The 25,894-nt window shown below is 39.7% G+C and overlaps 1 protein-coding gene and 1 long non-coding RNA gene across 4 annotated transcripts in view; one reads left to right on the top strand and one right to left on the bottom strand.

The window, feature by feature from the left end:
- LOC123285284 (uncharacterized) overlaps positions 1 to 25,894 on the top strand; it is a 112,405-nt gene that overhangs the window by 38,596 nt on the left and 47,915 nt on the right. The window contains exons 2-3 of one of the 2 annotated variants that reach the window (XR_011502785.1): positions 7,092 to 7,251; positions 10,177 to 10,322. The exons of the other annotated variant lie outside the window; for it this stretch is intronic. This is a non-coding gene — a long non-coding RNA (uncharacterized lncRNA). Of the gene's footprint in view, positions 1 to 7,091; positions 7,252 to 10,176; positions 10,323 to 25,894 lie in introns of those variants that run through there. 2 annotated transcript variants of the gene reach the window in all.
- Positions 1 to 25,894, bottom strand: part of ACMSD (aminocarboxymuconate semialdehyde decarboxylase) — a 69,415-nt gene that overhangs the window by 23,346 nt on the left and 20,175 nt on the right. For both annotated transcript variants that reach the window (XM_014849495.3, XM_070507588.1), the window contains 5 exons: positions 19,441 to 19,490; positions 17,762 to 17,998; positions 14,240 to 14,333; positions 11,574 to 11,669; positions 10,248 to 10,420 (listed from right to left, as the gene is read on the bottom strand). In XM_014849495.3, coding sequence (XP_014704981.1) covers positions 10,248 to 10,420; positions 11,574 to 11,669; positions 14,240 to 14,333; positions 17,762 to 17,998; positions 19,441 to 19,490 — 650 coding nt within the window. The remainder of the gene's footprint in view (positions 1 to 10,247; positions 10,421 to 11,573; positions 11,670 to 14,239; positions 14,334 to 17,761; positions 17,999 to 19,440; positions 19,491 to 25,894) is intronic.

Below are 25,894 nucleotides of genomic sequence, written 5' to 3'. Positions count from 1 at the left end.
TTTCAACTCTTTTGAGTATATACCTAGGAATAGCATTGTTAGGACATATACTAATTCTACGGTTAACTTTTTAAGGACCCACCAAACTGTTTTCCACAGTGGCTGCACCATATTACATTCCAAACAGCAATGTACAAGAGTTCCAGTTTCTCTACATCCATGCCAACATTTGTTATTTTCCATTTTTTTTGTTTTTAGTCATTTTAGTGAGTGTGAATTGGTATCTTGTTGTGGTTTGGATCTGCATTTCACTAATGACCAGTGATGTTGAGCATCTTTTCAAGTGCTGTTGGCCATTTATATATATCTTCCTTGGAGAAATGTTTGTTCAGATCCTTTGCTCAATTTAATTAGGTTATGTGTCTTTTTATTATTGAATTGTAAGATTTTTTTTTTTAGGTTTTATTTTATTTATTTTCTTCTTCTTCTTCTCCCCAAAGCTCCCCAGTACATAGTTGTATATTCAGCTGTAGGTCCTTCTGGTTGTGCTATGTGGGACGCCGCTTCAGCATGGCTTGATGAGCAGTGCCATGTCCACACCCAGGATCTGAACAGGCGAAACCCTGGGCCACCAAAGTGGAGTGTGTGAACTTAACCACTTAGCCACAGGGCCAGCCCCTGTAAGAGTTCTTTATATATTCAGATACAAATCCCTTGTCAGAATATGATCCTCTAGTGAATTTTTCATTAAGGTTATACTTCTCAGCTCCAGAATTTCTATTTGATTCCTTTTTATAATTTTTATATATTTATTTGTCATCTCTTCTTGTTCAGACATGCTTCTCCTGGTTTCCTTTAGTTCTTAGTCTATGATTTTCTTTATTGCTTTGAGCATATTTAAGACTGTTGATTTAAAGTCTTTGTCTAGTAAATCCAATGTCTGTATTTCTCCACTGATGGTTTCCATTAATTTCTTTTTTTCACGTGAATGGGCCATACTTTCTTGTTTCTTTACATGCCTCCATTTTTTGTTGAAATTAGACATTTTGAATGTTAAAATGTGCTAACTTTGGTAATCAGATTCTTCCTTCTCCTCCGGGTTTGTTGTTGTTTCTTGCTGTGCTTTGTAGTCATTTGTTGAGTGACTTTTCTAAACTATTTTTAAAAGACTTTTATTCTTTGTTGCATCTGATCTCTGAAGTCTCTGTTCCTTAAGCTTGTGGTCAGCTCGTATTTTGATCAATATTTCCTTAAATGCCTAGAAAAAAACCCTCTCCTGGTGTTTGCAGATTGGCCCTATGTTAGGCATTCCTTCAACACTTAGCCAGGCCATTTACAACTCTGCCTTAGAGTTCACTTCCTGCTGACACTGAGCCTAAAGATCAACTAGAGATTAAAGTTTGGGGTTCCATCATGTCTTTTCTGAGCATGCATTCTGTTCTGAGCATGTGTGTGGCTTTCTAGCTTCTTTCCTCTTTATTCTCTCTTTCCCACTTCACTTTTGTCTAACTTTCCATAGAGGATCCAAGCCTTATTTTGCATCATTGCTTCAGACAGAGACACATTTTGTTTGTTGTGAAGTTTAATTTAAGTAGAAGTTCTTTCCTTTTTCTCAATTTTTCAGTGATTTTATAACTCTGATTTTTATAGTTGAAATATCTTGCAAATTATTTGATACTGTCACAGTTGTTCTCACTATAGTTTCATTCTTCAAAGTCTGTATGCACCTTTATCAAATGCTTTTAATGAACACTTATTCTGGGACTGGAATTGTGCTATGTACTTTATGTGGTTATCTTATTTAACCATGTAAACAACGCCAAGAGTTAGGCACTATTGTTATCCCTATTTTACTGATAAAGAAACTGAGACTTAAAGAGATGACATAGTTTACTCAAGATCTCTCTCTCATCACTACAGCTATGTAGTGCAGCCCTAAACTCTTAAGCATCATTCACTATTTGCTTCAGAAGAACAGAATTTCCAAGACTTTTTTTCTCCACTTCATCTTTATTCCTATTTTTATTTCTACTCTTAATTGTATTATCATTTCCCACTACATTTCTCAGGCATGCAGAAACAAATTAACAAACTAACAGAAACCCTGAAAAGTACAAGCTACAAACAAAAGACTAGCAGCAGTAGTGAATTCAATTTGGAATAGAATGCTGTGTGTGAATAACATATGAATAATTGTATAGTTCCTCCATCTCTAGAAGAAGATTCTAATGATACTTGGTTGAAGATGAAGCTCAGATATTTAGAAACTTAGGAAACAAACACTCTCATTAAGAGAGTTTATTTATTGCAGTGCTTATAATACTTTTAAAAACAATTTTAATACTTCACAGGGTGCTTCTAATAATGACAAGGCACTATGTCAAAGATACATGTTTGAACAAAATTGTTTCATGAAATGTAAATGTGGGAAAGTAATATTTATAAGCTAATAAATTATGTGATTTTTAATGTTCTAGTTGAATTAATAAATTAAATTTTAGAAGCAGAAAAAATCTTAAGGCTCTAAGATGTGCATCTCATCTCTCTTTCTTCCTCCTTCAACCCAAGTCAGAGACAGTATTAAAAAATTCTTTAGCTCTTGAAAATCCAGCCTGACCTTTTCTATTGCTATTCCTTCTGACTTGTAATTGCCTATAACTGTGAAAATGACTTCAGGGAGCTGCAATCTAGGCCATAGGGGGCTGCAATATAGGTAAGATGAATTTTGTTGGAGAAAGAGAGGAAAGCTCAAGATTGATATTAAGACCGATACCCAAGCTAGACTTTTACTTGTCCAGGATGACATAAGGAGCATGCCCTAGAATGTAAATCAATGCACTGCTTCCTTTACCAAGAAAGTCTTGCCATGAAAGACAAAAGTCAGTTAAATTAAATAATATGTTTAGTGACTCGATTTACATTCTGGCACAAGTTCTTTCTCTCATCATGGACTAGTAACAAACTCTTTGTGGACTGGTATTGGTTTGAGGATCACAATTTGAAATCCCACTAAAAAGATGGTAAAGAGATTTTAGAGGGCATATACCTACAAGGACAAAGAGAACAGGATAGAAGAAACAAGAGCAAATTTCAGAAACTAGAAAGCAGCCGGACAATAGCAACTGACTTTAGAAGACTGGGAAAGGGAATTTCTTAGCTAATATAAGATAAGCCAGAAAGTAACCTGGCTTATATCACCAGGTCCCCCAAATATCTGTAATTGACAGTACCAGGTGCTTCTGGAAGTAGACACAAAGATGGGACTAAAAAGAGGAGGATTCATTGTAAGCCTGTTTAAGAAGCAGTTAGACCCTAGATCACCTCCTTGACTCTGCTTAGACCAGTAACTGCTTTTTCCATACCCTGGTAAAAGATTGATCATTTAGTCTCAAAATGAGACAAGAACCAGCCTAACAAAACAGGGTCATCTGCAAGACCCCTGGCCTAACAAGATAAGGCCCCTAACCAATTGGCAAGCTGGGAGAATCAGATAGAGGCTACCAAGATCCACATTCTGCAGCCTCTGGACTTTCCTGGGCTTACGCATGCACCCTAGCACCTAGAAGTCCACTGAAGGTGACCCTAGCTCTATTAACATAATAAAAATCACACCCAGGGGTGGAGAGCTAGCATGCTAATGACACATGCATTCCACGTGGTAGCATGCTATGTGACAGCACAAGCGTAAGCACAACCTCACCTCTACATGCCATGACAAGGCACTCCTCCCCAGCCTTTGCCTAGTAAAAGCCCCACAATCCTGATCCATAACAAGCTGGTCACCTGCCCCTTTCCTTTCTGCACCACCTCTCTTGTGCCTCTTCTGTGCACAAGCTAATAAACTTTTACTTTTCTATTCCTGTTTGTTGTCTCTCTTGATTTCTATCCTGGGGAACAATAAGAACCCAATGTGCCTGTAACAAAAAGAGTGTGACAGAGAGGGTCTCCGAACTGGGGAAATACCAGGCACAGTTGAGAGTGGGGACTGTTCTGAAAGTATGAGGGTTAATGAAAGTTTATTTATTAAAAATTGAGACTCCAAGCCTCTTCCCCCTACTCAGGTCCCAGAATACTGGAAACCAGGTTTTTACCATTTGGGTAAGAGATTGGAAGAGCTTCTCTGGGAAACTGATAAATCAAAAAGTAAAGACCAAATTTTTGCAGTTTCCAAAGAACACGTTGGGTTATTCTATAGAGAAGACCACACTTGACAGGCCTCATCCATATGCAGAGACTTCCATTCATCTTCTTAGTGACCGCTTTTAAATATGAGCAGACAGCCAAGGATTACAGACATTTGAGGAAAGCATTTAATATGAAAGACTGAGACTTAAAAAAAAAAAAGACAAAAAAGCCAATTGGAGAAGACTTGTAGGGAGAAGTAAATTTCCCAAAATTATTAGTATATTCAGAAAAGATATTGCATCTACCCAACAAGAACAGGATGTTAAAAAAAAAGTTTAGAGAACAAGAACAATAACAACAAGCTCTTAGAAATTAAACAAACAAAAAAGCCAATTAAATAGAAGGCTTTATTAATAAAGTTGAGGAAATCTCCCAGGAAGTAAAACAAAAGCTGAAAGAAGGGGAATGAGAGACAGAAAAAAAAATAGGTTCAACTTTAGAATAAAAGGAACTCCAGAAAGAGAAAACAGAGGGAAGGAAGTCATTAAAGAAATGAATTAAGAAAATTTACAGACTAAAAGGGCTCACCAAATGGCTAACATAATGGGTGAAAATAGACCCATATCAGGGAACCTCATTGTGAAATCTCAGGACAAAAAGAAAATCTTAGAGTCTTTGAGATTTGGGGGAGAGGGGAGAGAAGCAGATTTTATATGAAGGTTCAAAGATTAAAATGGCATTACATTACTCTACAGCAACTCTAGAAGCCAGAATGCAATGTAAAAATGTCTTTAAAATTAACAGGGAAAACAGTTTTCAAGCTAGGATTATCTACCTGGCCAAACAACTAACTCATTGTAAGGGAAGAATAAAGACATTTTTAGATAACCAAGTTTTCAAAAATTTCATCTACCATACCCCCTTTCTCAGAAATTTATTGGAGGATGTTCTCGCCAAGACAAAGTGGTAAACCAAGAAATCAGAAAATCATGGGATTCAGGAGACAGGAGTCCAATGAGAGAGACAGAGAGAGGGAGAGAAAGGAAGATGGTGAAGGGAGATTTCAAGATTTCAGCTGTGCAGCAGGTCTAAATAGCAACCCACTCCAAATTGGAGAAAGTCAGAAGACTCCTGAAGATATTTTTTCAAGCAGGTAGAATTAATAGACTACTCTACCCAATATGTTTGGATGTTTGGATGTATAAAAGGTGGAGAGTTTGGGGTTAAGTTAGTGTAAGTAGTGTGCAAAAAAAAATTAAAGAGTGAAAGAACAAAAAGATAGATAGATACATAGATATATAGATAAGGTAGGTAGATAGATAGATTGATGGATGGATGGATAGATGGATGGGTGGATGGATGGATGGATGGATGAACGGATGGATGGATGGATACATAGATAGATAGATAGATAGATAGATAGATAGATAGATAGATAGATAGATAGATAGATAGATATTGGTAGGCTGCAGTCATTTCATTGAATCTTACGAGAAACCCTGAACCAGAATTGCCCAGCTATGGGTTCCTGAATTTCTGACTCAGAGGAAATGAATGAGATAATAAATATTCATTGCTGTTTTAAACCACTAAATTTTAGGTTAATTTGTTATGTAGTAACAGATAATTAATACAGATTTTGGTATCTAGAAGTAGGATGTTGCCATAATGAAAACCTAAAGATGTGGGAGTAGCTTTGGAACTGACTAGTGGGAGGAAGTTGGAAGGACCATATGAATAGTGAAAGACCAAACATCCTTATAAAGATTGTTGTTAGAAGCCTGATGGCCTATGAGAAGCCTACCAGTAAGGACTTTAGGGAGAATGAGAAAAATGTTGTTGGAAACTAGAGGAAAGGAGATGCTTGCTAGGTAGCGGCAAAAAATTTAGCAGCACTGTCACCTACAATAATATGCAAAGTAGAAAATATATTTAATGAACTGAGTGATATAGCTAAGGAAATTTCCTGACAGAGTGTTGAAAGTGCTGCCTGGCTGCTTCTTGCTGCTTAAAGTAAAATGCAAGGGGAGTGCCTTAAAGGAAGGACCGTTAAAGATAAAGGAGCCAGAAACTGTTGGTCTTGAAAATTCCCAGCCCTTCCAATGGCAAATGATGCTAAAATTGGGGATGGCTTTCTGGCAAAGAGCAAATCCAGAGCACAGCCAGAAAAATATAGTCTAAAAATGAAGCCAAGATGTGAATATCTTTGTTGTGACCTCAAAAGATTTAAGGCAGTGCCTCAAAGAACCATTCTGTCAAATAATGAGGCTTCTAGGTAGCTTAAAAGTTATGTGCCTTTGCCGAAATTCAAGGTAGAAAAGAGCTTTTCTCAGAGATTTGTGGGTAAGGCTTTTGCCTAATGGCATGAAACCTAATAAGATTCATAAAAGACCTGAAAAGTTTTTAAGAGTATTGTATTTGCAGAGCTTTGAGTTCTAATGAAGGAACCTGCCAACATGTGCCTGAAGGATTTCAGATTTTCTAGTGACTAGTGACTCCTCTAAACCTCCTGTTTTCCCCCTTTTGGAGTGGAGGATCTATATAAATTATCCTTTGCCTGTCTCACCATTTTATATCGAGTGTGTGTGGGGTGAAGAACTTGTCTTTATGGTTCACAGGTCTTCAGCTTGAGACAAACTGTATGTTGGGAGCATCATCCCCAAGTTAATTTAAATGATGAGATCCTAGACTTTAAGCTGATGCTGTAAACGGATGAGACTTTTGGGGTGGTTGTGGGAGGGGTGAGAATATTTTGCATTTAGGAAGAATGTAATTTGTGACCAGAGTGTAGAATCTGGTGGTTTTAAAATATGTCTTCAAGTTCTTCCATACTCCTCTCTTCAAAAGGTGGAGCCTATTTCCACTCCCTTTTAATGTGGCCAGATTTAGTGACTTGCTTCTAATAAATAAACGCCACATGGCAATGATGCTATGTGACTTTTGAGGCAGGGTCTTAAAAAGGATAGTTTCTGCCTGGTACGCACTCAATCTCTTTCTCTCTCTTTGTTCCCCTGTCTCTCTCTCAGATCATTCATTCTTGGGGGAAGCCACTGGCCATGTTGTGAGGCGACTCAAGCAGCTTTGTGGAGAGTGGAGAGGCCTAGACGGGGAGGAACTGAGGCCTCCTGCCAGTCATGTGTAAAAGCCACCCTGGAAATAATCCATCAGCTCCAGTCGAGGCTTCAGGTGACTGTGGCCCTTACTGATACCTTGCCTGCAACCTTGTGAGAGACCTTGAGCCAGCTAAGCTGCTCCTAAATTCCTGACACACAGAGACCATAAGAGATGAGAAGTGTTTATTGTTTTAAACTGCTGAGTTTTGGGGTAATTAGTTATGCAGCAATAGATTACCAATGGATCTAGCCAAAATGATGATATAATCATAATGAGAGGATCACTGACCTTTCAAAAATCTATCCACCCAAATATATACAGTGAAGTTTCTATGACCATGTTAATATAGGAGGCAATAAGGTTTTCTCTTTTTTCATATTTTCACAGTGATAGACTGATAACATATAACTAGCATTTTTACATCTGTCTTTCAAAATGAGTAGACGTAGTTAAAAGCAAAGAATTTTAGAGACGGAAGGAAGCTAAGAGATTACGTAATTTAAGTGCTCCCTTTAGCACAATGTTTTAGAAACAGTGGGTGCTCAACAAATTTTTGTCTCTGTCTCTTTCCATATATATATTCGTACGTGTATATATATCAGTGTTTTATTTAAATTTTTGATCTATCAAAGTAATGCCTATACATAAACAATCAAATATTACTAAAAATCTTTCTTATCAAAAGCAGTCCTGTGCTTACTTTCCCAACTCTTGTCCCCCAAGGCAGCCACTTTTACCTTTTTAAACTGCATCTTCTGAGAATTACCTTTATGGTTCCAGGTAATAAGCTTATACTATTGTTTCTTGATTTACTAGCTTTAGAGAGTATTTATTCTCATTATGATCATTGAGAATTTCTCTCTTACCCCAGCTTCTCTCTTCTATTTTCCAAATAGAATTACAATTTTCAGTTAAACCAGTTCTTGCTATTTACACTATTATGACTGTAAATATTGTTCACTGCTGAGTCAAGTAATGTACAATAATTATCTGCCTCATGTGGATGCTTGTCTTCCTGGACTTTCTTTCTTTTTCTTTCATTTGCTTTGTCTTCTGTGTATGTACTGCTTGTTTGTTCCTAATGCGTCATCAGATCTGTTGAATGCCTGGTGTTGTTTGAAACTCTCCAACACATCAAATAATCCATCAGTTCCATTTTTTCTGTCCTGGAGCCTTCCCTACCTTGCATTCTGTCCTCATGCTCTAATCTGGACAGGTTGCTGTCTAGCCCAGATGACATGCTGGGACTTTCCTTAGTTTTCCTGGTTTTGGGATTGTTTTTGAGAGAATTTGTTAATGTGAATATAACTAGAATGAGGAAGCATCAACATTTTAAAGAGAATCCCAAGTTATTAATATATACTGTTTATGTGTCCTGGATTCACCAGACTGTGAGATCACTTAAAATGAGGTCACATTTGCTTTTGATGCCTGAATTATAATGGCTCAAGTCGTCGCAATTTGAGTGCAAGATCTTAGCATCACTAACTTTGCAAAGTGCCCTCTGAATTTTTCTGGGGCTCCCTAAAAGGGGTTTATTCACATGTGCTCACTAACTAGTCTCTCCACTGATTACCACAAGGCATTCGCTGTGTTCCTCTTCTGCTCTGACCCCATGGCGATGTGTATTGCCCCAAATGCTGTTTGAAGGTGCTCATAGTATCCGTCACTGCTGATGGTAGGTATCCCTCATAAGATGGGTGTTGTACTTGCCAAGGGCATTTTCTCCTGATGTTGCCATTTCCAAGAATACCAAGGACTACTCAGGTTGATGGCAGGTAATCAGAATGACCATTTCTGCATTTCCATGCCACTTTCCCACTCCTCTACCCCTCTGTTGCTCAAAGTCCAGAGTGCATAGTCTCTTTTGGCTCCTCTTCGTAGTTTCCTCCCTATCGCACCTCTTTCCAAACCAATAATAATCAACAGTCATAACTAGCTGCTAAGCACCCATTTGGGCAGGGACAACACAAAAGCTAGAAGGCTCAGAAACACAGTTCAACCACATAATTTATTACCAAACCAGAATGTTTAACATTTATATTCTAGTGAGTTTCTTAAGTCAGAGAAATAGCTTTAAAGTGAGATGAAGTCTCCATTCTGGAGATAGAACACTACTTGCAACTTTCAAATGATGGACGTCTTTTTCTGCTAAACAAGACTTCAAATGCCTCAGACTCTACCCTCAATCCAAGTACCATACTGCAAATCTTTAAATATGTCCATATTTAGACAAGCCCAGAGATTTTTTCCTTTGGGAAAATTTGGAAACCTTGTATAGATAACTGTAAGTAATAAAACAGAATTAAAATACAAAATATTTCAGAGTTTTCACTAATTCAGACTGGCCTTTGCCCTAAAAATGGTCTAATTTGCTGATTTAGAATTTTCAAAGACTACTTAAAGGTAGAGATGCCACCAACAGGGAGATCTGCTAGCTGATGACAACAGAGGAAATACTTTTTCTTGTGAAATTTAAAGTACTACCACGTTGGTCTTTTTGGCCAAATGAGAGAATTGTTTTCAAAACAAAGGCCATATTATTCCAGAAAGAAATTTCAAGGGATACACAAGACCCTTCATCATCTTCCCCTGCCTCCCTGTCCATTTCCCCCTCTTTAATGTTCCCATTTTCTTCATTGGGTGGATGAGGATAGTTCGGTTCATAACTTACCCAATTACTAAGAGGTAGAGCTGGGATTTTAACCCAGGTCAATTTGACTTCAAAACTGGTGGTTCTTTCCTGCTTACCATATCGAGATGCGTCATTTTTGATGAGTACAGAGATGACCCTAAGCAAAAGAAGCTGATCTCGGAGAACTACCAAGTCATGTGGCTTATCTGGGATTTCCTTGGCGTATTTAGTGGTTTCTTGGTGATACACACTCTGTGTTGAAGGCTCTGGAGAGGATCCCCTGGGCAAGCAAACCTAATGCCAAACCTCAGGGTCCTGCTCATTTCTTCTAACGCCTTTTCTTCCATCCCTTTTTTGGATAGAGGCCAAGTAACCGGTTGCTGATCCTGCACTCTGCCTCCCATAAGCCATCCAAATGACAGTTCCGACTTACCTTTCCTATGACATCTGTTAACAGCTTGAGGGCCAGAGGATCATGAACCAAGGAGTCTGTATAAAAGGATCCAAGGTATTTCTTTGGGTTGGTTGGGTTGTCCTGGGCACACAGATCTGGGCGCATGCTGAATCCATGGGAAATTCTTCCCACAGTGAAGGGGAAGGAACCACCTGTAAGTAAAACCCATTACTGAGGGGCTAGTGTCAGTTGAAAAAGATACCTTTCAATCCTCATGTTCTATGCAACGACAAGTTACTGTAGCCCAGATGGTGAGCAGTATTTACAAAGGACCTACAGGGTTCCAACTGCTGGGAGATAACCTAGAAGAAACGATGTTAACTCATCTAAAAATTCGGTTTAAGGAATTTATCCTAAACAGAGAAGAGACGTGTGTAAAGATATGTGGTCAAGGTTTTCAAATGTAATGTGGTTATAATAGCAAAATACAGAGGCAGTCTATCAGTTGGGGAATATCTAAATAATGATTGCCTATCCATGAAATGTATTACCATGCATGCAACCATCAAAAATGATGGAGCTCTATATTTATTGACATGGAAAGATGTCTCTATATGCTGTTGAGAAGGAAAGACAGATTAGAGAACAGCACATACAGCTTGATATTGTGTGTATGTGTTTGTGTGTGTGGTGTGTGTCCAAGAGTCACAAACTCAATTACCTACAGGAGACCAAGCATGAAATGTAAATGAATGAAATAGGCCTATTTGTAAACAATAGTAAATGGCAGGGACTATCGTAAACTGGAGAGCTTGTGGTCTGACTAGAGGGATTTAAATAAAAAAACAAAACAAAATAAAACAAAAACTGTGCCACCCAAACTAAACTCGTGTGCAAAAATGGAATTTGGTCCTCAAACCATCATATACTTTATGACTAGACTGATGGTTGGAAGGGTGTTATGGACTGCATTGTGTCCCTCCAAAATTCATGCCATGTTGAAGCCCTGACCCCCATTGATACTGTATTTGGAAATAGGACATTTAAGGAGGTAATTAAAGTTAAATGAGGTCATAAGGTAGGATCCTAATCTGATAAGACTGGTGTTCTTAGAAGAGAAAGAGACACCAGAAATCTCTCTCTCTCTGCACACGCACAGAGGAAAGGCCATGTGAGGACACAGTGAGAAGATGGCCTTCTACAATCCAGGAAGAGAGGGCTCACCAGAAACCAACCCTGCTGGCACCTTGATCTTGGACTTCCAGCCTCCAGAATGTGAGAAAATAAATTTCTGTTGTTTAAGCCAGCCAGTCTGTGGTATTTTGTTATGGCAGCCCCAGCTGACTAATACAGATAGGGTCTTACCTCCATGTGCATAACATACTTTCAGTTTAGGAAACTTTTCAAATACTCCACCCATGATCATGGAGCAAATGGCTGTAGTGGTCTCTGCTGGCATTCCTGAAAAAGGAAACAGTCATAAGGTGCAGGGCTTGTCATCTCAAGCAAGAAGAAGCTCAGTGATGCTAATGGTTGGGGAACGGCAGCTTGCTGTGACTGTCAGTGCTGAGAAATGTGACGTCCCTGTGCCCCAGCAAGGCTTGGTTGTATACAAGCCATTACTTCGGGAAGCAGAACCATCTGACCCTTCCTATTTGCCACTTGCAGGTAGAGTCATCTAATGACTAGAATGGTCAAGGAGCCAGAGGACCTGGCTTTTGTCCTGATTCCCCCAGCTTCAGTCTTGGATACAGTGGGGCAAGCAGAGGACAATGAGTCTGGGCTGAATGCTACTCCTCCAATTTTTTGCTTTCTGGCCTTTGACAAGTTATTTAATGCCCCCGAGTCTGCTTCTTCACATGTGAAATGGGAACAGAAAAAGGCCCATCTTGTAAGGCTATTGTGGAGCCTTGCAAATGATGATGTCAGGAAAGTTCCTGGTGAGAACTTCACAGTGGAGTTGCTCAACAAATATTAGTTGCCTCCCTGTGCCTCAGTTTCCTCATCTGTAAAATAGGGATGATGATGGTTAGTTCTTGGCACTCAATAAATATTATGCTCAATAAATATGAACTAATATTATTATTCCTGCCAAATCTTTGCTCCTTCTTAGAGCTGAGGTTAAAAACAGCTGGATTAAAATGAATTATTTCAAGCGCTCTGTGCTCCTGGAAGAAACAGCTATTCCATCCCTGGGGCCTTCACCTCCACAGTCAGTCTGGGCTACATTTCTAGGTGACTGCTTTTCACAGTGTGATTAAGAAATCTCTGGGGCCTCCACAGCTGAGGCTTGCACCTTCTGGGGAAGCCTGACTTTCTAACTGCTGAATGGGGCTTTACCAGATGCTCATCCTGCCCCAAGCCTGTTTGTTGTTCCATGGACAGAGATGTTTCTGGCTCCCTGGCGTCTTGGGAATTCTGGAAGCATGATGGATTCATATCCATCTGGGAGTGGTTTGTGGGCAGAGCATCCACTTGGACCACAACTCTATAATCCCATTTTCCACACTGGAGCCAAAGTACAATATTTACGATGTTAATTTGATCATGACCTTCCCCTGCTGGGGATCCTCCAATCCACTAATGACCTCCTTTATATCCAGAATAGAATTCTGAAATTAGCCTGTTTGTTTGTTTATGGTCTGCATACTTATTTATCATCTCTTTCCTCTAACCAGAACATAGGCTTCAGGAGGGCAGGGGTTTTGTCCATATCTATATCCTCGGTGCCTGGTACAAGGCCTGGCATGCTGGAGGGGATCAATATATACGTGTTGCATAAATGAATGATGAAATGACTCTACGCAAAGGCTCCCCTCTGTTTTTCACGTGGAAGTTGCAATGTAAATAAGTTTCTGAGACTTGTCAAAGTGTTATGTGAATTAGGAGGATGAGATTTTCTTGGAAGCTGGACAGCAATGGGGCCTCTTAGGTTATCTCTTCCTACTAATTATTGCTTAAGAATTTGGTGGCAGATGGGTAGGAAGCTGCTTCACTAAATACATTAGTCTCCAAAAGCAATCACAGAGGCATAAAATGTAAGAACAGAAAGAAAATCCAGACCAGCTGTTTCATTTTACATATGAACACCTAGGGCCCAGGAAGGTGAAGTGATTTGCTACAGGTTATACAGTGAAATAAAACTAGCTGGAGCTGAAATTCAGTTTTTTGACTTTTAATATATTGTTCCGTTTAATTCTTCATGGTAGTTACTTTATAATTACTTGTACCAATTGTATAATTGGGCTGAGGAGAAAAAGGATAATGGCCTCCCTAAAGAAAATCCAATGCTGTTCATTTGGGGACCCAATTTTCATTGGGTTTGTAGATGAGCTGCACTGTTCACTTGTGGCCCCAGAATTTTACATCTGTATCCATTTCTTCTTATCAAGGATGATAAGGAGAGATTGGATAGGCCAAATGGAGGTCTCTCCTCCTTCCCTTTCCCTCACCCTCATATGGAACCATGAATGAATAGCGCAAGAGGCAAAGAGCAGAAAAGAGGAGCAGATGACAGGAAAACTGAAAACCTGGATCATCTGTAATCTAGGGCCTCAGATCTTTGGGTGGCGGAAGTTGACCTTCTACTCCTTACTCCAGGGTTCTCAGTAAGAGTTGATGCTATTATTGGCTCCTTAAAAAAATCTATTAGACAGGCATGGTTACTTATTTTGGGAGCCTTTTTGGGAGTCTGTATAGTAAGTCATACAGGCTTTGGAGTCAGACTGATCCATGTGAATTCCATTTTCACTTATTAACTGTGTGACTTGTACGACTTACTTAACCATGAGGAGACCCTCAGTTTCTCCATCTATAAAACAGGCGTTGTAACGTCAACCTCATAGAGTTTTGTGTGGATACGATTAAAATTAAATGAGGTAATATATACAGCACTTATCTGAGTAAGAGCTCAATAACTCACAATCCTGTTAATTATTCATACTTTCTCTCTGACACAATTAGGGTTCCATAGATAATTGGAAAAAAACAAAGACTTGATCCTCTTTTCCAGATCCCAAGCCGACACAAACCTACGAGCCAAGGGAACCAGTATTTGGCCATCCGTCCATCCATCTGCATGTCCCAGGGGTGCACGAATAGGGAACAGTTCAGCTTTTCAGCCGCCTTCAAAGAGGCAATGAGAGAGACAGGGTTATTTGGACAAGCCAGCAAATACCGGGTACTATTTTAGGGAAATTGCTTTTCCCTGGGTTATACTGATCTGAATAAATAAACTAAAATACTTTTGAAGTTGTTTCCTGATCTATATAAAAGAGTCATTGATAAACTCTGCTCCTGCTTGGAAAGTAAAAAGGACACTTACAATTAACAAGGGGGCTGGTGGATGTACCGTTGGCTTTGATGAATTTAATATATCGTCTGGCAAAACAAGTCACAGGAAACATCTGTCATTCAAACATTTGGCTGAGAGCAAAATGCTCAAGGACTGATCTCACACCGCAAATGCCAGGGAAGTTTCCCCTGCTACTTCCTACTTGGTCCATTCTTTCTGAAGGACTGCTCAGATTGTATCCTTGGAGTCAGGGTCAAAGTGTTCTCTTCTTTCCCCCACTGGGAAACCTGAGGATGTGGAAAGTGAGGAGGTGATGGGCTAGGAGCCAGGGGCTCATGACTGGGCTGGAGCAGGCTGGCCTGACCCAAGCCATCTGGCTACTCAGAGCCCAACACTGGGTGAGAATTTCTGGTGTCTTCAGGCACTCACAGAACCTCAGGAGCCCAGCTGAGTCCCTGAACAGTTTGCTGTGGATGTGATGACGTTAGAAAGGAAAGAGCTCTCAATGCCTCAGTCAGGCAGGTACTGAGATAAATGTCATGGGCAAACCTGCGCCAGGGCCTTCTGGGAAATGGAAATACCATCTGGATGAAATGACCTTTACTCAACAAAACGCTTAATTTTAAAAAGTCCCTTGAACAGGCATGGCATTGAGTATTAGTGCTTATCAAGGTTCAAAACAGATTTTTCTTAGTACGTTTCTTTTCCAAATATATCGGGGTGCTGGAGTGATTCATCCTACCTTTACATACAAATATGTGGGCTAAATAGGCTGACATAATGTGACTTCTGTACATAAGCATTTTTAAAATGGAGAAACAATTCTGGGGCAACAGGGGATTCTGGAAGTGAGGCAAACAATAGGTTGGAGAAAGGACTTCTACGTCAGCAGGTTCTGTGGAGCAGAAGAGATCTAAACCCTTTGCAGGGAGAGGAGCTAATTGGTTTTTCTGATAACGGATGCAGGCTGGAAAGAGAGTATCAACTTCTTGGGATGGTTTGGGTTTGACAAAGACACACGATCATGTTATCTCAGTGGGATTTGACTCCTCATTAGGATAAACCTTTATTCTACGTGTCTAGGACAGTTCACTTCTATTCGGTTCAAATTAACAAATATTTCTGATCACCTTCTGTTTGTGAGGCATTGTAGAGAACACAAAAAGAAGTCACTTATACTCTCAAAATCATAACTCACATTAACTGAGAACTCACCATGTGCCAAAGCTGTTATAAGAATTTTACAGTTATTAACTAGTTTAATCCTTTATTAAATGAGTACTTCATTACTCCCATTTTACAGAGAAGGATACTAAGGCAGGTAGAGGCTAACTGAGTCAGGTCTTGTGGCTGATAATGGGTAGAGGCAGGCAGATTTCCACTCTGTCTGCCTCATACTTGTAATAAAGTCACTTTTGTGCCTGAAAACTGCCCTGAGTATGGTATTGTTGGGTTCACTCACTGAGAAGGGAGGTCTAAGAGATAAGGGGGACAGTGAGATGGTTTGAAGTTCCAGGATCACCTTAAAATAACAAAGCCAACTTGGGTTATGGTAACTCCTCTCATTTGTTTAAGCACATGTTACTGATGCAAGTTAGAGAGTAGTGAGGCTGGCAAGTCTTACTAGCCAAACAAAGTGCTGTCAACCCCAGGACATCACAAGTCAACTGGGGTGAGGATGCTCTCCTGAATCCCCTCAGAGACTGGCAGCCCCCAAAACAGCTTAGTTAGAATGATTGATGGGTTGAGCTAGTCACACAAATGAGAGTATCCCATTGGACCCCAACCAGCTGCTCTTGCTCTCTGAGCCCCTTAGTAATTCATAAACCCAGTTGCAATGAATAATAAAATGACTGCAGCTGAAGGCTTGCTCACACTGTGCTGAAACAACTTGGATGCACAAGTAAATAAATCCTCTTTCAAAGCTCATTAAAGTTTCTAGAAAACATTCACTGGATCAGTTCAACCACCACAACCAGTAATTTTCAGGGAGTTCAATATTTAGAGGAACATTAAATCTTTCAGCTTATTAGGAGGAAATTTGATAGGCAATCCTAAACTTGTGGGCAGTGTCCATAGATACAAACATGGAAAAGCTTTTGCATGTTGTCAGAGCTCAATAAATATTAAATGATTGGTGATTATAGTGCCTGGTGAGTCCACGACCATCTACATAATTCATTATTGAAGATTTTGCATTTACAATGAAAATAACAGAAAACAGTACTATTATAAGTCTAGGAGGGAAGTAAGAAATTTAAAAGTGCCATTGAATAAAGAAGTACGCATCTTGAATCCTGGTGCTAAGGAAAGCAGGTTTAGTTGCAGAAAGAACAGAAGGTAGAGGGAAACTGGTGGAGAGGACCATGGGACTGTGGCCATTTTGGTTGGATACTTCAGAAATGGATGGCATTGAGCTTTTGAAAATATATTTTATTATGCAATATTTTAAATATAGAAAGCTATAAACAATAGGACAATGAACATCCATATACTCACCACCTCGTTTCATCAAATGTTATTTTGACGGCAATTTTTGCTACGTATTTTTATTACACATTTTCAAAATATATGGCTTTAAAAGTATCTTAATTGAGGATTAAATAAATCAAAACATATCCATATATTGGAATATTATGCAGTTATTCAAAAATCATGCATTAGGAGAATTTTCATTTAGGTTGGAAATTCTCAATTAAGATATGAAATCACATGTATATTACAATTCCAATTTCATTAAAATGTAAATCTATGCAGATATCTGCAAATAAAAATACAAATGAAACATACTATAACCATGGTTGTTTATCTTTGGGTGGCAGGATTATGGGTTATTTTTATTTTTCTCTTATACTTTTCCATATTTTCCACAGTTTCTTCAAAGTTATTTTATAATTTTGAAAAATGATAAGAATTATTTTTTTCCAAAGCAAAAATAAATACTTTTTTTCCCCATGTCACTAACATGGTTCTTTTACAGGTGGCTGTGATGAGGGTAATATTTTGGCTTCCAAAGGATAGATGAAAAGGAGAGCAAAGGAGGGAGAGAGAAGAGACATTTCAGCGAGTCAACGCAGGGCTGGCCTCTTCTAGTAAAACGTCCCACTCTTTTTGGAAGCTCTTCCCACCTTTCCCCCTACAACTATCCTGTCATCAGGCATTTCTCTCCCTCCCGGTGAAGAGGCGCCGTCATCTTCCCGCCAGCACCCAGTGCAGCGCCCGCCCCTCTGCGTGTTGGTCGAATGAGCCGCGTACTCACTGCGTAGACAGGGAAGAGTTCTTGCGCATTCAAGTCCCACTCGTTGACGTGGGAGCCGATCTGGACCCCCGGAAAGCCCAGCTCATTCACACAGCGCTCCATCTCCTTGATGGCCAGCTCCGGGGCCTGCATGGGCAACGTCCCCAGGCCCACAAACCTCCTGGGGTGGCTCGCAACGGTGGCAGCTAGGTCGTTGTTTAGAAGCTGGCACAGGTCTAAAGTGTCCTGAGGTTTGGCCTGTTGGAGATAGGTAAGGGAAACCACACGGTTCAAATCCCACTTTAGATGTTTACTCTGAACAACACTTCCCCTGGGCTAAATCATTTGTTATTATCAGTGGCTTTATCCCTCCAAAAACTGAGGCACTCATTGAGATAGGCACGGGCTGCAGGGGACCCAGAAGCCAATCATTGCAAATGCAAAGAAACTTGCTAGTATGATGCTGATTAATTGAAAAATTGAGTCTATCATCAGAAAGTATGGACACAATTACTGAGCCTAGCATCCTACACTAGAGCTGGGTTGAAGATGGGCCCACCTACTAACTGCAGACAGGGGACTGCAGGGCTGCACACCCAGCCCCCCTTCCCCCCCGTCCCTCGGCCCCCTGCCAATTATACACACAGGAAGCTGGCCGTGACCCAGTGCTTGATGCCACCATCAGGACACCTCCTTGTCACGCCTCATCATGGGATGCCAGGCTGCTCATGGACCTCTCCTCTCCTGGTCCATCCTCTTCTCTGTCTTTCCCATTGGCAGTGACACTTAAGAGTTAGCAGAATGCTGAGGCAGAAGAAGTTTGCTTTCTGTTCTCCTAACTCTCCCTTCTTTATTCTTTCCTTTCAACATCATCCCACCCCACGGCCAGGAATTTGATTCTCTCCTGCAATCCCAGTTGTCCAGTCAGAATGGTACCCAATCTGATAAAGACAGGCATCTTGAGGCCTTAGAGCATTTTTATTTCAAGCAGTGAATCTAATCTCAGGACCAGATTAGGATCAAATCACTAAAACTGGAATTATGAGCACAGGTTGGGGACATATGTGTGATCAGGTGGTATTTCCATTGCTCCTTAAATCACAACATGAGTGAATGTTTACTTGGTTGAGCAGGTGCTTAGTGCCCCCCAGCTATGTACAAACATGTCCTTCCACAGGCCTGCAATCAGGCCTGAAACTTTTAGCGCTCGAGACTTGATCACTTAGGGAAAGGCATCCAACCCCAGGAATCTCATTTTGAATTGTACGTTTCCCTGGGAGAGGCAACATATTAGGCCATTATTATCATTCTCACTTCAAAATTATTACCACCTCAGAATAAACTGGCTTGTCAATTACTGAGCAAGGCACTGCAGGAATGAGTCATCAGACAGGGAAGTTCTGATGGAGATTAAAGTTGGGTCTAGAACTGCGTTGTCCTGTGGAAATATAATGTGAGTCACATAGTAACATGTGACTGCTGGCTATCATACTGGACCGTGCAGGTCCAGAGCAACGACATGACTAGGAAGACAGGCCTGAGAGGGGATGCTGCAGTTTGAGAAGCTGAGGGACCCCAGTGATCTCTAAAGGAGAGAAGACTTGTGGGGGCAATGTCACGACTTGAGGCCTGTCTACTTTCTAGGGAACTGGACATGAGCATTCAACCAGCAAAGAGATGGTTTGAGGTTTCACACTCACCCAGTAGCTAAACATGACAGGAACTGTGGAAAGGGCTTGTGCGGTCACTCCTAGACACAGACACAAAGAAAGGCAAAGCTGATGAGAAGAACCGCCTGGGCACTCCTTCCGCATTTCCCAGGGCCAAGGAGTCCAGCCAGTCTCCATCCCAGCCTCCTCCTGCCCTCCCCTCCCTCGCTGCTCCTCCTGGTTTCCCCTTCTCTTACCTCTCTGTCCCAGGCCTCCTCATCCCTCAGCCTCAGTTCTAGGGGGAGGGGTAAAGGCTGGACAAAAGTGAGATCATTCAAGAAAAACTAATTTACTCCATTTTTCAAGGATTATTTCCACCCTCCTTCCTTTGCAGTTTTATTTAAACAAGACATTTCCCCACGAATTCTTTCAGGGCTTTGCATGTTAGGTCCTGCATGACAGAGTGTATTTCTCAGTCACCTTCCTGGCCCCTTTAATTCATCTAAATGAGCCTGGGTGGAGTCCCCCTGTCTGGAATGCTCAGAATGAGAACCTGGATTTGGCTCCAGAATCCAGCATCCAGGATGCCTAGAATCTCCTGTCTTTAAGCTCCTGGAGCTGGGTTGTCAGGAGAGATGCTGCCAGACTGAGGGTGGCTTCTCTTTCCCCTGTACCCACATCCAACCCACCAGTGAGTCCTGTTAGTGCCGCTCTGAATCTTTTTATCCGCCCACCTCTCCGCATCCCCTGCCACTCCCTGGCCCAGGCCACCAGCGTCTCCTACGGACCACTGCAGAAGGCTCTGAATTGGTCCCTCACCACCATTCTTGTCCTCTTGCAGTTTGTTCTCCACTCGGAAGTCAAAGTAAGGACTAAAACTTAAATCAAGTCACTCCCTTGCTTAAAACTTCTGACTTTTCATCACTCTTAGCATAAAATCCAGACTTGAACATGGTCTATAAGGGCCCACACAGTCTCTCCCAGGGCTCACATTGTGCTTCGTTGGCCTCCTGCTTGCTCTTTGAAGCTCTTTCTCATCCCGAGGACCTTTGCACTGCTGTTCCACCTACCTGGAAAGCTCTTTTGGCTCATCACAGGATAGAGTCCTTTTCACCCTAAGTCTTGGTTCAAATGTCCCCTCCTCAGAAAGGCCTTCCCCAGCTCCAGCCTCTCTCTATCCTATCATTCTGTTCCTTTCCTTTTCTAATACTTATTACAGCCTGTCATGACTGTGTTTAGTTGTGTATTTTATGCTTGCCCTTCTTGAATGCAAACACCACATGAGGCTATCTGTCCATGCTGTATCCCCTGGTGTCCAGAGCGGTGTCTGGCACGTTGAATATGCCCAACAAATGAAAGAATAAGCTATCGTTTAGCGAGGACTAGAGACTCCAGCTTTTGATTAGAGACTGTTGTTCAACATTGTCATGAGATTTTATTTACATTCATTGATTAGTATAAAACAGAGTTCTTTTCAATTGTAAAATCTTTACATTTTACATAAATACTTTTGCTTACATTACTCTATTGAATTTCTCCATTTTACGGATTAGATCTAAGGTCACATGGCTTGACTGGTGGGATGAGGCTCCCGTCCCGCATTGCTCCTTCCCTACACCTCAGTGGCCATCACTTGTCACCATTTTTCATATTAACATAGTAAATTGCATTATTTGTGTGTTGGTTGGTTTGAATACATATTCTCTGGTCTTTGAGAACTGAGAGGGGGAACAAACAAGTCTAATCCAATCAGAGCTTGTATATATATATATATATATATATATATATATATATATTTTAGTTTTATTGAGGTCATAATAGTTTATAACATTGTGAAATTTCAGTTGTACATTATTATTTGTCAGTCACCATATAAGTGTGCCCCTTTACCTCTTGTGCCCACCCCCCAAGCCCATTCCCCCCTGGTAACCACTAATCTGTTCTCTTTGTCCATGTGTTAAGTTTTTCTTCCACATATGTGTGAAATCATACTGTGTTTGTTTTTCTCTGTCTGGCTTATTTTGCTTAATGTAATACCCTCAAGGTCCATCCATGTTGTTGCAAATGGGATGGTTTTATCATTTTTATGGCTGAGTAGTATTCCATTGTCAATATATATACCATATCTTCTGTATCCATTCATCAGTCGATGGGTTCTTGGGTTGCTTCCACATCTTGGCTATTGTGAATAATGCTGCAATGAACATAGGGGTACATAAGTCTTTTTGAGTTGTTGATTTCAAGTTCTTTGGATGAATACCCAATAGTGGGATAGCTGAGTTTTATGGTATTTCTATTTTTAATTTTTTGAGAACTCTCCATACTGTTTTCCATAGTGACTGTACCAGTTTGCATTCCCACCAGCAGTGCATGAGGGTTCCATGTTCTCCACATCCTCTCCAACATTTGTTATTTTTTGTCCTGGTGATTATAACCATTCTAATGGGTGTGAGGTACTATCTTAGTGTAGTTTTGATTTGCATTTCCCTGATGCTTAATGATGTTGAACATCTTCTCATGTGCCTATTGGCCATCTGTACATCTTCTTTGGAAAAATGTCTGTTCATATCCTCTTCCCATTTTTTGACTGAGTTGTTTGTTTTTTTGTGGTTGATTTGTGTGAGTTCTTTATATATTTTGGAGATTAACCCCTTGTTTGATATATGACTTGCAAATATTTTCTCCCAGTTGATGGGTTGTCTCTTTGTTTTGTTCCTGGTTTCCTTTGCCTTGCAGAAGCTCTTTAGTCTGATGAAGACCCACTTGTTTATTTTCTCTTTTGTTTTCCTTGCCCAAGTAGACATAGTAGTCAAAAAGATGCTGCTAAGACCGATGTCAAAGAGTGTACTGCCTATGGTTTCTTCTAGGAGTTTTATGGTTTCAGGTCTTACATTCAAGTCTTTGATCCACTTCGAGTTAATTTTTGTGTATGGCAAAAGATAATGGTCTACTTTCATTCTTTTGTGTGTGGCTGTCCAGTTTTCCCAATACCATTTGTTGAAGAGACTTTCCTTTCTCCACTGTTTGTTCTTGGGTCTGTTGTTGAAGATTGGTTGTCCATAGATATGTGGTTTTATTTCTGGGCTTTCAATTCTGTTCTATTGATGTGTGTGTCTATTTTTGTACCAGTATCATGCTCCTTTGATTATTATAGCTTTGTAGTATATTTTGAAACCAGAGTTTGTGATGACTCCAGCTTTGTTCTTTTTTCTCAGGATTGCTTTACTATTTACAGTCTTTTGTTGCACCATATGAATTTTTGGATTCTTCATTTTATTTCTGTGAAGAGTGTCATTGGGATTCTGTTTGGGTTTGCGGTGAATCTGTAGATTGCTTTAGGTAGTATGGACATTTTAACTTCATTTATTCTTCCAATCCATGTTCATGGAATATCTTTCCATTTCTTTATGTCATCATCGATTTCTTTCAGTAATGTCTTAAGTTTTCATTGTATAGGTCTTTCACCTCCTTGGTTAAATTTATTCGTAGATATTTTATTCTTTTTGTTGTGAGTGTAAATGGGATTGTATTCTTGAGTTCTCTTTCTGTTAGTTCATTATTAGAGTATAGAAATGCAACTGATTTTTGTAAGTTGATTTTGTACTCTGCAACTTTGCTGTAGTTGTTGATTATTTCTTGTAGTTTTCTGATAGATATTTACGGTTTTCTATATATAAAATCTTGTCATCTGCAACAGCAAGAGTTTCACTTCTTCATTATCAATTTGGATACCTTTTATTTCTTTTTCTTGCCTAATTGCTGTGGCCAAAACCTCTAGTACTATGTTGAATAAGAGTGGCAAGAGTGGGCACCCTTGTTTTGTTCCTGTTCTCAGAAGGATGACTTTCAGTTTTTCCCCATTGAGTATGATGTTGGCTGTGGGTTTGTCATATGCAGCCTGTATTATGTTGAGGTACTTTCCTTCTACACCCATTTTATTGAGAATTTTTGTCATAAATGAATGTTGGATCTCGTCTAATGCTCTCTCTGTGTCTATTGATGGGATCATATGGTTTTTATTCCTCATTTTGTTAACGTGGTGTATCTCATTGATTTTCAGATGTTGAATCATCCCTGCATACCTGTATAAATCCCATTTGATCATGGTATATAATCCTTTTAAAGTATTGCTGTATTCAGTTTGCCAATATTTTGTTGAGGATTTTTTCATCTATGTTCATCATCGATACTGGCCTGTAATTTTCTTTCTTTGTGTTGTCCTTGTCTGGTTTTGGGATCAGGGTGATGTTGGCCTCATAGAATGAGTTCAAAAGCATTCCATCGTCTTCAGTTTTTTGGAATGGTTTGAGAAGGATGGGTATTAAATCTTCTTTGAATGTTTGGTAGAATTCTCCAGAGAAGCCATCTGGTTCTGGACTTTTATTTTTTGGGAGACTTTTGATTACTGTTTCAATCTCTTTACTTGTGATTTGTCTATTCAGACCTATTCAGGTCTATCCTCTATTTCTTCTTGATTTCGTTTTGGGAGGTTGTATGTGTATAAGAATTTATCCATTTCTTCTAGATTGTCCAATTTGTTGGCATTTGGCTTTGCAGAGTATTCTCGTATAACCTTTGTATTTCTGTGGTATCTGTTGTAATTTCTCCTCTTTCATTTCTAATTTTATCTATTTGAGCCTTCTTTCTTTTTTTCTTAGTGTGTCTGGCTAATGGCTTGTCAGTTTTTTTTATCTTCTCCAAGAACCAGCTCTTAGTTTCATTGATCCTTTCTACTGTTTTTTTTGTTTGTTTCAATTTCATTTATTTCTGCTGTAATTTTCATTATTTCTCTCCTTCTGCTGACTTTGGGCTTTGTTCTTCTTTTTCTAATTCTGTTAAGTTTAGTGCAAGATTGTTTATTTGAGATTTTTCTTGTTTGTTAAAGTGGGCCTGAATTGCCATGAATTTCCCTCTTAGGACCGCTTTTGCTGCATCCCATATGAGTTGGTATGGTGTATTTTCATTCTCATTTTTATGCAGATTTTTTTTATTTCTCCTTTAATTTCTTCAATGATCCATTGGTGGTTCAGTAGTATATTGTTTAGTCCACATATTTGTCACTTTCCCAGCTTTTTTCTTGTAGTTGATTTCTAGTTTCATAGCATGATGGTTAGAAAAGATGCTTGAAATGATTTCCATCTTCTTAAACTTGTTGAGGCTTGCCTTGTTTCTCAACATATGGTCTGTCCTTGAGAATGTTCCACGTGCACTTGAGAAGAATGTATTCTGCTGTTTTTGGATGGAGTGTTCTATATATATCTGTTATGTCCATCTGGTCTAGTTTTCCATTTAAATCCACTATTTGTTGACTTTCTGTCTGGATGATCTATCCACTGATGTAAGTGCGGTGTTAAGGTCCCCTACAATTATTGTGTTGTTGTTAAAATCTCCTTTTAGGTTTGTTAATAATTACTTTATGTACTTTGCTGCTCTTGTGTTTGGTGCATATATATATTTATAAGTGTTATATCTTCTTGGTGGAGTGTCCCTTTTATTATTATATACTGCCCCTCTTTGTCTCTCATTGCCTGTTTTATCTTAAGGTCTACTTTGTCTGATATAAATATGGCAACACCTACTTTCTTTTGTTTGCCATTGGCTTGGAGCATCATCTTCCATCCCTTCACTCTGATCCTGTGTTTGTCTTTAGAGCTGAGATATGTTTCCTGGAGGCAGCGTATTGTTGGGTCTTGTGTTTTAATCCATCCTGCTACTCTGTGTCTTTTGATTGGAGAATTCAACCCATTTACATTTCAAGTGATTATTGATATATGAGGGCTTAATGCTGCCATTTTATAACTCATTTTCTGGTTGTCCTGTTTTTCTCTTGTTTCTCATCCCATGTATTTTGGACTACCAGTTCAGGTTGGTAGTTCTCTTTGAAGATTTTCTCAGTTTTCTCTTTGTTTATCATTTGTATGTCTGTTCTGATTATTTGTTTAGTGGTTACTATGAGGTTTGTATAAAAAACCTCAGAGATGAGATAGTCCATTTTCTGATAGCCTCTTAATCGCTTCATCTAAGCTGATTCCATCCCTTTCCTCTTCCCCTTCTAAGTTATTGTTGTCACAAGTTATTCCATCTTGTCTTGTGAGTTTGTGGTCAAAATGACGAGATTATAGTTATTTTTGATGTTTTCCTTCCCTTTATCTTTAATGTTATAATTACTTGCTAACCTATTCTGATGGAGAGCTGCAATGTTCTGATTTTGTCTGCTTATTTATCCCCTTGCTCAAGTGACCCCCCCCTTTTTTTTTCAGATATGAGGGCCTTCTTGATAATTTCTTGTGTGTGTGTGTGTGTGTGTAGGGGGGGAGTCTTGTGATGATGAACTCCCTTAGCTTTTCTTTATCTGGAAAAGTTTTTATTTCTCCATCATATCTGAAGGATATTTTCACTGGATAGAGTGTTTTTGCCTGAAAGTTTTTGTCTTTCACAATTTTGAATAATTATTCCATGCTCTTCTAGCCTGTAAGGTTTCTGCTGAGAAATCTGCTGAAAGCCT

This window comes from Equus asinus, chromosome 4, assembly GCF_041296235.1.
Source record: "Equus asinus isolate D_3611 breed Donkey chromosome 4, EquAss-T2T_v2, whole genome shotgun sequence".
In the NCBI taxonomy this organism is placed as follows: Eukaryota; Metazoa; Chordata; class Mammalia; order Perissodactyla; family Equidae; genus Equus; species Equus asinus.
Note: the sequence above shows the minus strand (reverse complement) of the source record. Positions and strands in the feature narration are given on the sequence as shown.